Source organism: Coturnix japonica, chromosome 6 (genome assembly GCF_054131305.1).
Source record: "Coturnix japonica strain WE chromosome 6, WE-NBRP24, whole genome shotgun sequence".
NCBI classification, from domain to species: domain Eukaryota; kingdom Metazoa; phylum Chordata; class Aves; order Galliformes; family Phasianidae; genus Coturnix; species Coturnix japonica.
Window position 1 is genome coordinate 28,131,083 of NC_140668.1, and position 14,524 is coordinate 28,145,606.

A 14,524-nucleotide genomic window follows, 5' to 3' on the forward strand; every position below is an offset into this window, starting at 1 on the left:
CCTGATACAGCGCCATAGCATAAAGGCCCTCCAAAGAGAAGAGAGCTCATATTCACTACTGCAGGGCAGAGCATAGTCCTGAAAACATCATCAGATTTTAAAACTTAGGAGACACACTGTGCTTGCACACCACGTTACAGTAGAACCCCACAGGGGTTTCAAGTGAGAATTGTGGTACCCATAGTGCCCCAGCCACCCAGTGAGCTGCAGGACAGTGCAAGGTTGTGTCTCAGGCAGCAGCTCTGCACTGTGCGCTTCCATGTAACTTCTAAGAGTAAGGAGAAAAGGCATCTGTGGGGAAACAAGGTTGATAAAGTGTTCAAAATATATTTTTATTGCTTTCTTGTATTACCATATTTAAATTAAATTATTAAATGTATTTTCATTAAATTAGCACACAAGCTGGTATTATTTGCCTTAGATATTTTAACAAGTCTGTGAAGTCTTCCCTTGTTACTAGCGCTCCTGGAATGTATGTGTGTTACTGATTTGAAGTTCTGGAGCTGAGAACAGTGAAGGTGGCTGCACACTGCGCTGCCCTGGGGCTGCAGGCACGGGCTTGCTTTGCTCGAGGGCCACAGGACCACAGGGCAAGGGAAGTGACTCGGTTCCTACCTGCACCTGGAGGGGCTGTGCACAGAGCCTGCATGTCGTGGCAGCCAGCAGCATGGCACCGGGACACGTGTCAGATCACGAGGACAGAGATGTGCTTACGGGGCAGGGCCTGGAGGCAGTCTGTGCGCTTTTGGGTTTGAAGATAATGGAGAGAAATGAATTAATAATTATATAGATGTGTGCTACACTTAGAGATGAATTTACACGTCCTTCATTTTTTAAACCTCAGACTTCGTTTCCTACTCTCTTTATCTCTGACATGGTTATCTTTCTGCAGGCCCTGGCAGACAGCAGCGCTCCTAAGTGTGCTACTGCTTTGTGATGGTCCTGAGAGCAAACCCGAGCCATGTACAGCAGAGGGGCTTGGATACACTGATGGCACCTCCTCACCATCCAGCAGCTGCTCCAAACCAGGTACAGGTTCACACGTGAACCTTCCCATTGTCCTTCCAGCAAGAGAGAAGGGGGAAAATGCTTCCATTCATTTGTTTAGAAGAAAAATATTTCGATATTTTTAGTGAACTTTGAAAAGGAAAAAGTTGTAGAAATGCCCCATTAACTGGGGCATTTAGAAAGTATTTTTAAAAGGCATAGAAAATTTGGAGGTCTGGATAGCAAAATGACTTGGGATGGCAAAGGGCTTGGGAATTACTTGCCTAGTGGAACATGTACAACTAAGGTTGAAATCCCCTCCTTGCGGGATCACATGGGGATTTGAATGTGGGTCTCAGAACTCCTCTGAGAGTGCCCAACCGCTGGCACATTCTGGATGAGAATCTGTCCTGCTGAAGCTGTTCTGCTTTGTAAGAATAATTAAATATTCATTGGGCCAGTGAGAGAACAGAAACAATCTGATAGCCTGGGGATTAGGGCTCTCCAATAAGACGAGAAAACAGAAGTAATTCTGGTCCAACTCTTATGCCATACAGATACGCATCTAGGGTCACGTTGGCCAAATTTGCCAATGGTTCTGGTTACTTTTTGGGATATAAATATCCCATCTTTTTTTCTGTAACCTCTCGTTATGTCTCTGCAGAAACTGGTATCGCACCAGCTTTTGTACTGGTGAGTTTCTTGACTAGAGTTATCCCTGTGTTTTATTGGCATCAGAATTGGGGCTGCAGGCTCTTTGAAAATCTGCCTTTCTCCTGGGTGGGTCCTCCTGAGCCCACAACTTGATGTCAGTACAGTGATGTAGAGGAAGTATATCTCAATTACAGTGGTGTTATAGGAAACATTTTTTACTGTATGTCCAGTCTGTGGTGGTAATCTGGAGTCATGCAGTAGGAGGAAACTGTAAATCTTTATTATAACATTAATAAACACGACAGTTTCTGTCAAGCTTTAAGAAAGGAGAAAATCACCACTAACCATCCATTCAAATTTGATGTGCTACAAAAATCCTTCAGTTTCATATACTGAATTTCTTGATCAAATGACAAACTCATTCCTCAATTATTTGGATTCCTGGCAATGTGAAAAGATACATATTAAAAACAAAACCGAGAACCCAATGCAACCCAAGAACACAGGAAGATGTTTTCCAAGCGGAAATGGTTACCAGGAAGGTGATGCCTTCATGCAGCCCCCAGGTCAGGCCCGGCGCCGCTCTGTCTGCCCTGACCCGTTGTTGGAGCACTTCTGCCGGGGGCTGTTTTCATGGCGTCTGCAAAAAAAACCCCAAAAGTAGTTGTATTCCACTGAAGCCATCTCTGTGCAGCTGCGGGGATGCATGGCCATGTGGGTGCCCTGTGTGGCACAGGCCCATGGCGTGGGGTCAGGGTGCCCGGTCAGGTGGCGATGAGCAGAGTAAGTGCTTTCCTCCTAAGGGTAGTAGGGAGTATTTAAACCAAACGAGCCCGACCTAAGTGGGAGAAGAAACTCACTGAGCGATTTCAAGTGTCACTTGGCACCTGGCACGCTGTGGTATAAGAAGTTGAAGGCATTTTGGATTTTTCCAGAAAAACCCTCTCCTAGCAGCGAGCCATGGGCCGTTCCGGCCCCTGCAAAGTTGAGCACGTCGGGAAGGGCAAAGTAAATAAATGTGCGCCTCCCGCTCCTCCCGCGGCGGCGAGAGGGTGCCGGAAAAAGCCCGCAAACTTTTGCCGTGAGCCGGTGCCGGAGCTGCGGTGCTGGGCGGGGCGGCGCGATGCGGTGCGATGCGGTGCGGTGCGGTGCGGTGCGATGCGGTGCCGTGCGGTGCGGTGCGGTGCCGTGCGGCTCCGCGGGCGGCGGCGAGTCCGGTCCGCGGCGGCGGTCCGCGTTTTGCGGGCGGCCGCTGTATTTCCCGGGCCGTCCATGGCTCGGTGCTGTTGGCTCTCTCTCCGTCTGATCGGCGCAGGCTGCGCGGGGCTCCCTACGGGATCAGAGCGCTCCCCCGCCGGGACTCCACTCCTCACATCCTCCTGCTGGGACTCAGCTACATTTCCAGCCAAGCCTGGCTTTATTATGTGTGTCTGCACTGCAGCCCCAGCAGCAAGATCAGGAGGAGGAAAAGGAGCCAGGACAAAGAAAAGAGAGGGAGGCTGGCGAGAGCTAAAGAAAATAAAAACCCAGGGCAGCAGCGGCAGCAGCGGCAGCGATGAAGGCAGGAGCGGTGCCACCTTCCAGAGAATGACCCATGGAGGCAGCTAGCGGCCCCGGCATCGATGCGAAGGAGCGCTTACCTCGGTCCGCCGAGTGCGTGCGTGCGGGGGAAGGCGGCGGCGAGCGCGGCCGGCTGCGGGGAGCCCATCCCGGCCGAACCTCGCGCCGCGCACCCGGGGCAGCCGCGCCGCCGGCCCCGTGAGCGGCGAGCGGGGGCCGAGCCCGGGGGCGAGCGGCGGGGAGCGAGGGGGGGCCGAGAGCGGCCGGGGAGGATTTAGGGAAACCGCGGCGAGGTCGCACCCCCGGAGCGCCTCGCATTGTCGGGGCCGCCGCGCCGCTCTTATTTTTAGACGCTCATTCTCCCCGCGCCCTCCCCCCGGCCCCGGGAGCCCCGCGCGGCTTTTTGTGCCATTCTCAAAGTGCCGAGCCGGACTGAGAGCCGCAGGGCGCCTGCAAACTTTAACGAGAACAAAAAGGCGGCGGGGGCGCGGAGGGGCTCGGCTTGTGGCGGTGCGATTTGCACATCGAAGGGAGGAGAGAAAACCAACAAAGAGGAGAAAAAAAAAAAAAGAGAGAGAAAAGAAAAAGAAATCGCAACTGTTGCGCCTGTGATTTTTTTTTTTTTTTTGTCCCCGGGGGGAGAACCTCTAGGTGCCCGAGGGGGTGGACAGGAGTTGAACTTGCCGCATTGCAACAGGCAAAGAAGTGAGAAATCCGATAATCGATCCCGCTGCTGCCGCTGCTTCGCCTCGCACAGCCCGGCAAAGTTTCGAGGGGCAGGAGGCAGGGACAGGCAGGGACAGGCCGGGCGGGCAGGGGCCGCGGGGCCGCGAGGAGGACGCGCCGGGAGGAGGACGTGCCGCGGCGCCCGGACATGTCCAGGAGGAAGCAAGCCAAGCCCCGCTCGGTGAAAGGTAAGAGCCCGCCGCCCCGCAACGCCGGCCGGGCACCGCCGCCGCGCCAGCCTCCGCGCGCGGCCAATCAGGGCCGGGGCCCGGCTTGGCGGGGATTGCGAATCCCCCCCGACTCGGCCGCCGCCGCGGGCTCCGCCCGGCCCGGCCCGCAACGCCGCCGCCGCCGCCCGCCGGAGGAGGAGCGGCCCCGGCCGGGCGCCGAGGGGAGGGGAGCGGCCGGGGGAGCCGCCCGCCGCCGCCGCCGTCCATTTTGGGGGCTCCGCTCCCGGCCGTCGGGGTGGGGGGCGGGCCGAGGGCAGCCCGGCGGGGCAGCGGCCGCGGAACCCGCCCGAAATGGCGGCCGGCGGCGTCTCCGGCCCCGCGGCGGGATCTGCGGGCGTCGCGGGGGCGGGCGGAGCCGCCGCGCTCGGGGGCTGCGGGGGAGGCCGCGATTCGGGGCGCGGAGCCGACGAGCGTCCGGCGCTGGGGAGCGGCGCTCGGCCGACGGAGCGCGGGTGGGAGCGGAGCGGGGGGAAGAAAAGTTTGACGGCGGGGCCGGGAGCGGATCGACGGGCGGGGACAGGGAGCCGCGGTGCAGCGGCCGGGGATGAGACGAGCGGTTCCTCCGGGCTGCGAACGGCAGCGCCTCGTCTCTTCCCTCCCCAGCTCTATACGTGTAACGGTGGCGAAGGACTGGGAGAATTAAAACCGAGTTCTTCATTCGAGAGCATCTGCAGGGCCGAAAACTTGCTCGGGCTGAGGGAACAATAGCCAGTTTCAGGCAGAGGTGCGCTTATAACGGCTCCGCACCCAACTTAGCGCACGGGGGCCGTGCCGAGGCTGGGGGCGCGGGGAGGCCGTGGGCTGCGCCGGGGGCTTTGTGTGCGAGCACAAAAGGGCGATGATGCTCCCGGGGCCGCGAAGCAAAAACTCGAAAGCGTTTGGAATTAAAGAACTCGCTGGGAGACGTTGTTAGCGTCCGGTTAACCAACTAGCCAAAGAATCGAACCCCCTCTCCGTGGCGATTATTTATTATTTTTGAGATACACCGTTCAGGAGATTGCAATAGAAACAGTGACAGCTTCAAATGTCCATGAAGTTTTTGTAAAGTGAGCCCTTCCCATCACACAATAGCTCGCTCGCTGCCCCCTCCGGCTCGGCCGGGGCCCTGCGGCCTGCAGGCACGGCAACGCCGCTCACAGCTCCGCCGGTCACGGCTCCCCTCGGCTCCCGGCTCCTCTCGGTGCAGGCCACGCGTTCCCCGGTCGCTCTCCGTGTCCAGGTGCCGCACGTAACGCGCAGGACGCAGCCATACGTCAGCGGAACCGTGTGTGCTCTGAAGCCCGGTTAATAAACATGAACACCTCGTTACATAATGACACGAGATATTTGCATTTGTTACTCGTTTGTTTGCCACCTCGTTACCTTTGGGCAGCATCTCTCGCCATTGATACTCTATAACGAAAAATCGTCCTTAGCTCCAAGATACAGCAGGTCGCTGTTTACAAGAGCCTTTTTTTTTGTGAATCAAAGCAGGTAACTTGCTGGCAAGTCACAGCTGGGAAATGTTTTCCATGCGACGCAGAAATATCTAGAATGTCTTTGCCACGGGGGGCCGGGTAGAGCCTGGTCTTAAAGGTTCTGAATATTCCTCCAGTCTCCAGGCACAACAAATGTGCTTTCAGTTCAGCACAAACTGGCTGTAAATTACAGCCTTAGCATGAGCTGGCTAATGGGGAACCTAAGGAACAGGCTGAATCTGGGTGAAATTTTCAGTAATAGGAGGCAGCTCATATATATGTATGTGGGATATAGAATTCCTCCCTTTTCTTATGTTCATACGTATCTTTTGCTTTTGTAAAGTCCATCATATACATTTTGTGGTCTAGGGAGCTGGCAGCCCGGTAGATTGCCACAGTACATGTTTCCATGGAAATAATTGAGATGTAATAAATAAAGGCACTCTGAGGTCACAGGTTTCCCAATTCAGCTGAGAAGAAAACAAGCATAAATTATGTGGATATATGTGTAGCATTTAGGACTTCAAATCATTTACCGGTTTTCTCTTTTCTGTGCATTTGTTTCACTTTGTGTAGTAACCTTGGTATTTATTAACCACTAGTGAGGTTTGGGCATCCTTTCTCATTCAGAAAGATTACATACTAAAATAGAATCAGCGTGCGCCTCTGATGAAAGGGATTATTCTGCATGCAAAAGGCAAGTTGCCTGCGCATTAACCACGAGTGCCGTCTTTGGCATTAAAGAAGCAGCCGACTCTGACAGAAGTATCAAATGCTGACAACTCTTCAGATCCACGTAATTTCAAATTAAGCAATTGTCAGGCAGAACGGGATGCTGACAAACCTGCGGGTCATGTGGCCCTGCTCTGTGACGAGGTGTCTGCTTCAGTCCCACAGAAAGTTGCCATGATTGCTGCAGCTGGAACTCTAGCAGTAGCCGTGGAATTTCCTTGGTGTGGATTTTATCACTGGCAACACGACACAGTGGTTTTGTTTAACCGTTACTTTGGCTGTGCAGACCTCATGACACCCAGCCGATGGTTTGGGCCAATGCTCTGCTGGGCTGACAGGGAGGTTGCTGCAGGTCAGTCAGGGCAGAGCAGAAGCAAAAGGGACAGAGCCTTTGTTAAACTGCAAAATGAACCAGTTGGGGTGGTGTGATGGTGGCAGTTTTGGGGTAAAGTACTTGCCTTCTCTGAAGCCTTCCTTCACATCATAGATGGGACCCATGGAAGTGGTTCTCCTCAGCACGGAACCTTCCTTTGCCCTGCTGTCAGCAACATGACCTGCTGGTGGCTTTGGCAGGTCTCCTTAAGAAGATCTGTACCCTCCTCAGTGCCATTAAGCCCACGAGGTTCAAGTCCCAGCATCACAACAAAGCGGTGACTGTCCCCATGCGCTGCCTGTTCCCATTCCAAGTGGTCCCACGGATGTGCCACACGCACTTCAGAGGCTGGTTGTGTGCCATCAGCTCTGGAGAGAGTTGATGGAACTGGAGCTGATGAGGCACAGACTGGTGCCTCTGAAAGCAGCTCTGGGAAAGCACAGCTGGGAGATGCTTGGGTCTGCTGGCAGAGCTGTAGGTTTCAAGTCCCACATAATTGTAACTGAAGAATGACTTGGATGTGGTTTGTGGGGACTGGGCTGGCGTTGGCACGGGGTTTTCAGCATCACATGCACTTAAGTTGCTGAATTTGACAGTTCTGCAAATTGCTGTCAGGTTGCAATGGTGTTCTGTGCATAAACGTGCTAGTCTGTAATCAAACTGTTTTGCAAAAGAACACACTAATTAAGTCTAGATTTGTTATCCTACTTGAAGTTGCAGAATTGCTGTCATATTTTTTTTGCTTTCAGTTGGCAAAAATGCTGATAGAAACTTTTGATTCACACCCTACGTGCCTCATTTATGTCAGTCAAGGAAGAAAGAGGGTTGTGCTCTACTTCGTTACCTGCAAAGTAAATAAAAATACTTCAGCCATTTGCGGAGTTCCAATTAGCTGATTGTTATGAATGATCTTCCTTAAAGGAATGCTGTTTTACCTATCTGCTCATACAAAGGTTTGATTTTTAATGTCTCGTGAAAAGGATTCTCTTTGTCTTGATTGATGTCAAGAATAAAAGCGTGATGGTAATATCCCTTTGAAAGCTATTGTATTGTCAGCTCTGGCTGACAGCAGGAGGCCCTCCTAGTGCTATAGATTAGCGCTGTGAAAACACTGACATTTTCTTTGTTATATTGCTGTTGTTCTGCTTGCAAAGTCAATTATACAATGTCGGAGCTCAGTTACAGAGTTGACTGTGGAAGTAACAATGTCTTTCATACTCGTCTTAAAGATATAATTTTCTTTTTTTCCCAGTTGATAGAGAAGAACCTGCAGGTACTGGAGCAGTACATTCTGCAAATTAAATTTTGACAAGTATAATCATAATTGCCAAATACAAGAGACTCGTGCGATTATCCTTTAATTTTACAGTTCATTCAAGTTTCGGTGGAATTTTATTGATACAGTGAAAGCAGCAGCTAAAATTGATAAAACTCATATCAAATAAGATTACACTCTTGATTGTTCTTTATCAAGTGTAGCTTTTGGGGGATTAGGAATAATTGGAGATGTTGGTGTTTCATCGTGGGGCTGGTGCCATGAGAACGTTTGAATCCACGCAGTACAGCAGGCGCTGCCTTTGGGGATTAGCCTGCAGTTTTTAATTTTTGAGCGTGCATTTTGATACAAACCCAGCAGCTTTCTCCCCTGAACTCCACCAGTCCCAGTTTTCCTTCCGCTCTCTCCCTCCGGTACTGTTTCCTGGACAGGATCTGTGTGGTATTTAACTGGTTTTGCTGATTGAAACTCGTGCCTGTGTGCAAACACCTTTTAATTGTGGTCTGTTCCCATTGGTCCTGGCGAGCATAACTAACAAGTGTGGCCTAAAATTGAAAAGGGTGGAAAAGGCAACTCAAAAGGTTGGAATTCCAAATGGGGAGAAAATAGGGATCTCGTGATTTCAGTGATACTTCATCTAATGCCATGGGTGGAAAAACAAACACCAAGCAGCAGCACTGGCTCTCACAGAATGCCTCTTTTTTTTTTTTTTTCTTCAAAAGCATCCGAGTAAAATCAGCGCAAGCTAAAGAACATCATTCATTGCTGAATTGCTTCAGATGACACATGCAAAAAAAAAGAATCAGAGAGCTCTTGTTTAGATGTTAATTGTAGGATTTCTAAATTACTATTATAAAATAATAGAGTAACAAAAGATTCCACAGTTACCAGTAATTTGTCAGGATTTATTTTGTTTTTCTTCAATAATTGAAAATTAATGTCTTGAAGTGAAAGCAGATGTTCATGCCATCCTCTGAATTGGATATAAAAATGATGTTTTGTAGAGGCGTTAGGCTTGTGTAAACAGAAATTGTCTTATCATAGTTTGGGCTTTGGCTTGGTTTTATCTATTGTTTGGTGCCAAATTAACTTTTATGTTAGACCTGGCTGAATGGGCTGAGGCAGATCTTGGGATGGCACCCAGCACTGGGTTGTTAATGTTGTAAATGACCTGCCTCGCCTGCTGCCTCTGCGGATGGCAACGCTTTCTCCGGCTGTACTATTAATATTTACTTCAGTTTTGATAAATGTGCTCTTAATTCTATTTGGTTATTTAAACCAAATGTGTTTATTTACATCCTCCTTGCAGTTTGTGCAATCAGCATCGTAGGTCTTGGCAATATTTGAAAAATACGGAGCGCATTATTATGTTCTTGTTTTGTTGATTTTTTGTAAATAAATGATGTCTTGCTCTCATGCATTAGTCTGCAATCTGTAAAAGATAATAAAATTCTTCTCGTATTGTAATATTCTCTTAAGCAAAAGATTATTAATTACCCGCAGTAATTGAACTGCCTTATAAAAATGCCTATACCAACCCCACATCGCTCCATCAGTATCCTCCTTAAATGCCTCTGAAAAAGGACGGCTATTATGTTCCACTGTATCCTTCTAAATGCACTGGAGTAATGAAATACTAATAGTACAAAACCTATTACAGACTTCTGTTAAATCCTTACTGACAAATGGTGGTGGAGGGGAGGGTCTGGTGTTAGTGCATGTGTTATTGTACGTGGGCTGTGAGCATTCAGGTGCACGTTGGAGCCAGGTGAGAACCAGCTCAGGGCTTTCTGCAGTGCCTGCATTTATTCAGCATATCTTTAGATTCAGAAGTTGGTTCTTGTTTGTTTGTTTGTTTTCATCTATTAGTCAACATAGGAAGCTGGTTACATCTCTTAGATCTAAAAGTCAGGTAATAAAAGTTCCAAGTACTACATCTCCTTGACAACTGTTATGCATATATACACATTAAAACAAAATGTATCCCAGTGAATGATGGCGCTTTAGCAGAGGCAGTGTGTTTGAGGGAGTGGAACGATGAGGAGACACTAAGTGGTCTCTTGTGCCATTTGTGGCTGAAGAAGTCGGAGCTCACCCCACCTGCCATGGGGTGTAGAAGACATGAGCCGAGGGCCGCTGGGGCGGCAGGGTGATGCAGTGGGCAGTGCCCTGCAGCAGGAGCTCGCAATGCCTGGCTGAGCCCTGTGCTAGGGAGCTCATTACGTTGTTTGCATTTGCTCAGAAAGAAAACCTTTTTCTTTCCAACCGCAGATTAGGCAATTGAAAGACCAATTTGCAGAGCTTGTAAATGCCACTTGTTAATCATATGCACTACAATTATTAATATTTTTTTCCTTTTCCCCCTTGGATGTATTAAGTCAACTTTTTAGTTTTTTATGTAATTGAAATTTGCCCTTTTGTTACCTGGGCATGAATTATTTTTGAAATGTTGTCATTACCCGCCCTGCTGTGAGGTTTATCTCTTCTGTTCATCCTAATTAAATAAAACATAGTGTTGCTTGCCAGCCTAGAGCTGCAGTGAATTACCTGCCTGGAGGCTCACACTGGCGTTGGTGCTTGTTGCAGCTGCTGATGTTGACCAGCACATTTACTTTTCGATTTTCATTTCAAAGGGATCAGTTTGTGCTGTGTGACAGGTGAATGGTGGATGCTTTACAGTACTTCCAAGAGCTGAACAAACGGTGGGTGACTGCTCGGTACTGCACGAAGTGACAAGCACAGCAGTGATGCAGCCACAGTGGTGGATGATGGTCACGGGAGGGCTGCATGGGTCTGGGGGTGAGACAAACCCATCCTTGGGATTGCTATGCCCACCGAACCTGCTGCTTTCCTGGGCCTTTCTGGTGAGGTTGGCCTCAGTTCTGTGTAGCATTGCTGATGTGTTGATGTGCGGTGTTCTCCTTGGGTCTGGCACTGACAACATAGGCTGCTTCAGAAGTGTAGCAGTTGGAGTTGCTTTATGCGGAAGTTATTTCCAGTTCGTGTTAGAGAAAGCAAACAATATGCACGTGTTTTAGAGAGAAGCAGAGGGAAAGGTCCCTGCTTGTAGAGAAGCCGTTTGTTTAAGCCTTTGATAGCTCTACAAAAGCCTCACTGCTCACCACTGAAACCCCATTACGGGTAAAAGCACAGGAGTTAGCAAGTCGCTGTACTCCAGTCTCTGCTGGCTCATACAAGGCTCTGGAGGTTTGGTCAGATGTGGCCTAATTCTGCTTTCCAAATATTAAAAAAATTACACAGAGGGCAAAAAGACAAGTTCTTAATATGCATATCCTGGGAAAATCCTAAAACAGTATTTTTACCCCCTCCAGTCCCAAGGCTAATCAAAATTCCTTTGTTTCCACATCTACCATTAAAATACGTCCCTCCCTTGGTTGCCTGCTGAATGCACAAGTTTAACCACTCAATTGATTGGACTCAAAAAAGCTGTTACTGGCTCTACGTAGACTTTGCCCACAGATATTTGCTCGATGGGAGCAGTACTCCTGGCAACTTCCAGCAGTCTTGGTGCTTAATTTTGCAGCTCTGAGCATTTCTTGATGGACTTCACCTGGCTTGGTTGAGATTTTTCTGTGCTACCAATGGGGAAAGTTAGCTAAGCCCTGTGAATGGTGGTCGCTGGAACTTGCTTCATGTAGTAGTCAAATGAGTATTAACCAAGGTGGTGTTAATAAAGATTTGCTGTGCCTTTTGAGAAGAGAATGTGTGGTACACTGCAAAGGCAAAGCTCTTCACTGGGGGAGCATCTAGGACCTGCTTCCCCAGGACCTGGAACAAATGCGTTTTTTTTACCCTTGCCATTAATGGGAGCAAAGCTGAATGTTTTATGTAAACCAGCAATGTAAGTCCAAGCCTCCTGGAGAACTACTCATGCTGATTGAGATTTTTGTTGATGCTAGAGGTCCATGAACAAGGCTAGGTATATATCAGGCATGGGATGAAACATTTCTTATTGGTGATAGTGTTTCTCTTTGTTCTCAGTAGGGATGGGCTTCTCTGGTTTAGTATTGCAACTGAGAAAGCAAAAGCAGAGAAGAGATCTGGTGGGAGCAGTCAGTTGGCACCCAGTGCTGCAGAGCCTATCTCCTGCTGCTTCTGCTGGCTCTGTGGGGCTGTTGCTGATGGGAGCACTGGGCATGTTCAGGTGCAGGGGATGCAGCAGTGCTCCCCGAGGGCACTGCAGGAAGCCCGAGAGACACTGTCTGTGTTTAACAGCTGTTAGGATAAGAGGGAACAGTGCTTGCCTGAGCAAAACTGAGCCCAGCTCTTTATCCTTTCAGCCTCCTGTCCCCTAACGTGGAAAGTAAAAGGAGATGGCAAAAGTGCATGGTAGGAAGGACTTAGTATTTTGAGAGGCAGAAGTGGTAAATGGAGAGAGACTGAAGTAGTATAGGGGAAAAAATAACAAGGTAGGAAATCTTTTGCTGATAAATGAATATGAAAGGTGTCTGAGGGGAAGATTCGGTGTACACATTGACTTACCCAGACCGGTAACAGACCTGTCTGTTGTTTTTTTTTTTTCAACTTTTATTTTAATACTAAGAAGAAAATCTGAAAAATGAATCTAAATCCACAGAAAGGGATATAACTAAACATAAGAGGAAAAGAAAACACAAGAAACATAAAGCATCTAAACAAGTTAACTTTAATACTCTTAAAAGACAGTGCCAGTGCCAGTGCTATCTCGTTTCGAGGAATATATTTGTTGTGGTTTATGGCTGTTTTTAATATAGAGAAATCAGAGGACAACTGTGATTGTAGCTGCTTGTTCTGAGAGCTTCAACTATTTTATCATTGTGTCAGCATCTGAAATTGGCCTGTAAAGATTTCTAATTGTTCAGGATTTTGGAGAGAAGGTTGGGGTGGTGATTGGAAAAAGGTTTTCAAGACCTACTTCTTTTATATATATAAATATATATATATGTACATGCACCCAAGTATAAATAATACGTTTGCATGTATGTGAAAGAGAAAGTCTGGAAGAGCCGGCAGTAGCTTTTGTTAGACCAGCAAACCTGTCTGCAAGATGCGAGGAAGTTTTCTGGTGTATCAGCCTGCCCGTTTGACAAAAAAAATTGCCCATTTTTGTCCTGTCTGACAAAGCAGCAGCCTTCTGGCTAATTGCTTGATAGGCAACTGCAGTTTTGCTCTAATTTACTTATTCAAGCTCTTGCTCAAATTTATTTTGTTTTATTAGGCTACTCACATGAGTGAAGACATACTGGGCTAGACAGTACTGCCAAGCTTGTACATTATTAATTGCTGAGCTCAGTGGAGGTGTTGCAGCTGGGTGATTTGCTCGTGGCCTCCTGTATTTCTAGGAAAATGGCATGCCTTGCCCTTCGTAATTTCTTTGCTTTTACTGACCAGTCTGTTCCCCCAGAGGGCATGTGGGATGTGGCAGTGTGGCAGAGCATTGAAAATGCTGGGATGGAGAAGCAGAGAAGCAGAGCTGTGTGAGAATTACACCGGTTTGGTATCATTTTGTCACTCCCCAAATTTATTTGGCTGAAGTGGTGTGTTTCTGGCATCAATGTTTATGCAGAATGTAGTAGCCAACTCTGGATGAGGAAGTTTTAGCCTTGACGTATTTATCTGTTTATTGATTAAGATAAAGAACTACTTTCAGTCAGATTCTGAGTGTCATTGGGGAGAATGGTACAAAGTATTTTGAGCCATTGCAAAATGAAACTGTGAATGCTTGTCTTCAGATCTGGTACTGACTCTCATGTAATGCTCATGTGTGAAGTCCATTGATTTAATCTCCTTGATTTCAAGTGTTTCTTTCTTTTTTTTTTTTTTTTTTTTTTTCTTTCCTGCTTGATAACAGATACAAGAGACTTGCTTTAAAGCTCCATTTTGGTTTATTTTGTCTCCTGTTTCTTGTCTTCAGTTAATGCTCCAAAGAGAGCTGCTGTTTGTGTTCTCAATGCAGACCCTCACCCTTACGTGCTCTTCTGAAATTGCTGAAAGCCCCAGGAGGTGCTGAGGGGCGCTCAGAGGAGCCCTCACCTGCAGGGCCCTGTGGGGTGCTGCCCCATTAGCGGGGCCTGCTGGGGGCTCTATGCCCAGCAATGTTGAGAGAAAATGGAGCAAAGTCATCCTTGTGCCTGCAGCCTGTGGAAAAGCCGGTGGAGTACCTTCAGCAGCCTTGCTTCCCTTCCTGCAGTGACTTCCCTACATCGCCTTAGGAAGTCAATACCTTTTTCTAGCATTCCAGCAGTGGCTCACAGGGAGGCTTGGCAGGCATTCCCCAGCCCTCTTCCTGCCACCTCTGGGTCCCTTCGGCTGCCATGTGCAGACTTCTGGTGCCTGCCCCTGCAGCAGGCCCTAAGGGCTGGAGAGCCATCCCCTTCTCTCTAACCTAGTGGAGATGGTGCCTCTTATGGATTGGATTGTGTCTTTCAAGGCGTAGGGAAAACTGTTAGCTGTGTTTAGTGTTTGCCATAGGCTGTAATCATGTGATGGTAAATCCGAGCTCTTTTTGTTAACTTACGGTTTTTTGTGA

At 48.5% G+C, this 14,524-nt stretch overlaps 2 protein-coding genes across 6 annotated transcripts in view; one reads left to right on the plus strand and one right to left on the minus strand.

Moving 5' to 3' along the window:
• Positions 1–1,899: 1,899 nt before the first annotated feature.
• On the minus strand, positions 1,900–3,519 carry LOC146760545 (uncharacterized). Of its 3 annotated transcripts, none has more exons than XR_014947494.1 (3): positions 2,502–3,519; positions 2,177–2,281; positions 1,900–2,082 (listed from the first exon to the last, which is right to left on the minus strand). XR_014947494.1 is itself a non-coding variant. In XM_085551035.1 (3 exons), the coding sequence occupies exons 1-2, from the start codon at positions 3,517–3,519 to the stop codon at positions 2,193–2,195; spliced, it is 327 nt and encodes a 108-aa protein (XP_085407161.1). In that variant the 3' UTR covers positions 1,900–2,082; positions 2,177–2,192. The 3 variants fall into 3 exon arrangements, 1 of the variants encoding a protein (XP_085407161.1); XR_014947495.1 differs by having other exon boundaries at positions 2,502–3,358; XM_085551035.1 differs by having other exon boundaries at positions 3,282–3,519.
• A 430-nt stretch (positions 3,520–3,949) lies between these two features.
• ZNF423 (zinc finger protein 423) overlaps positions 3,950–14,524 on the plus strand; it is a 191,699-nt gene continuing 181,124 nt past the window's right edge. For 2 of the 3 annotated variants that reach the window (XM_015873489.3, XM_085551034.1), the window contains exon 1: positions 3,950–4,115. In XM_015873489.3, coding sequence (XP_015728975.1) covers positions 4,076–4,115 — 40 coding nt within the window. In that variant the 5' untranslated portion in view covers positions 3,950–4,075. The remainder of the gene's footprint in view (positions 4,116–14,524) is intronic. The other variant, XM_015873490.3, reaches the window with a different exon arrangement.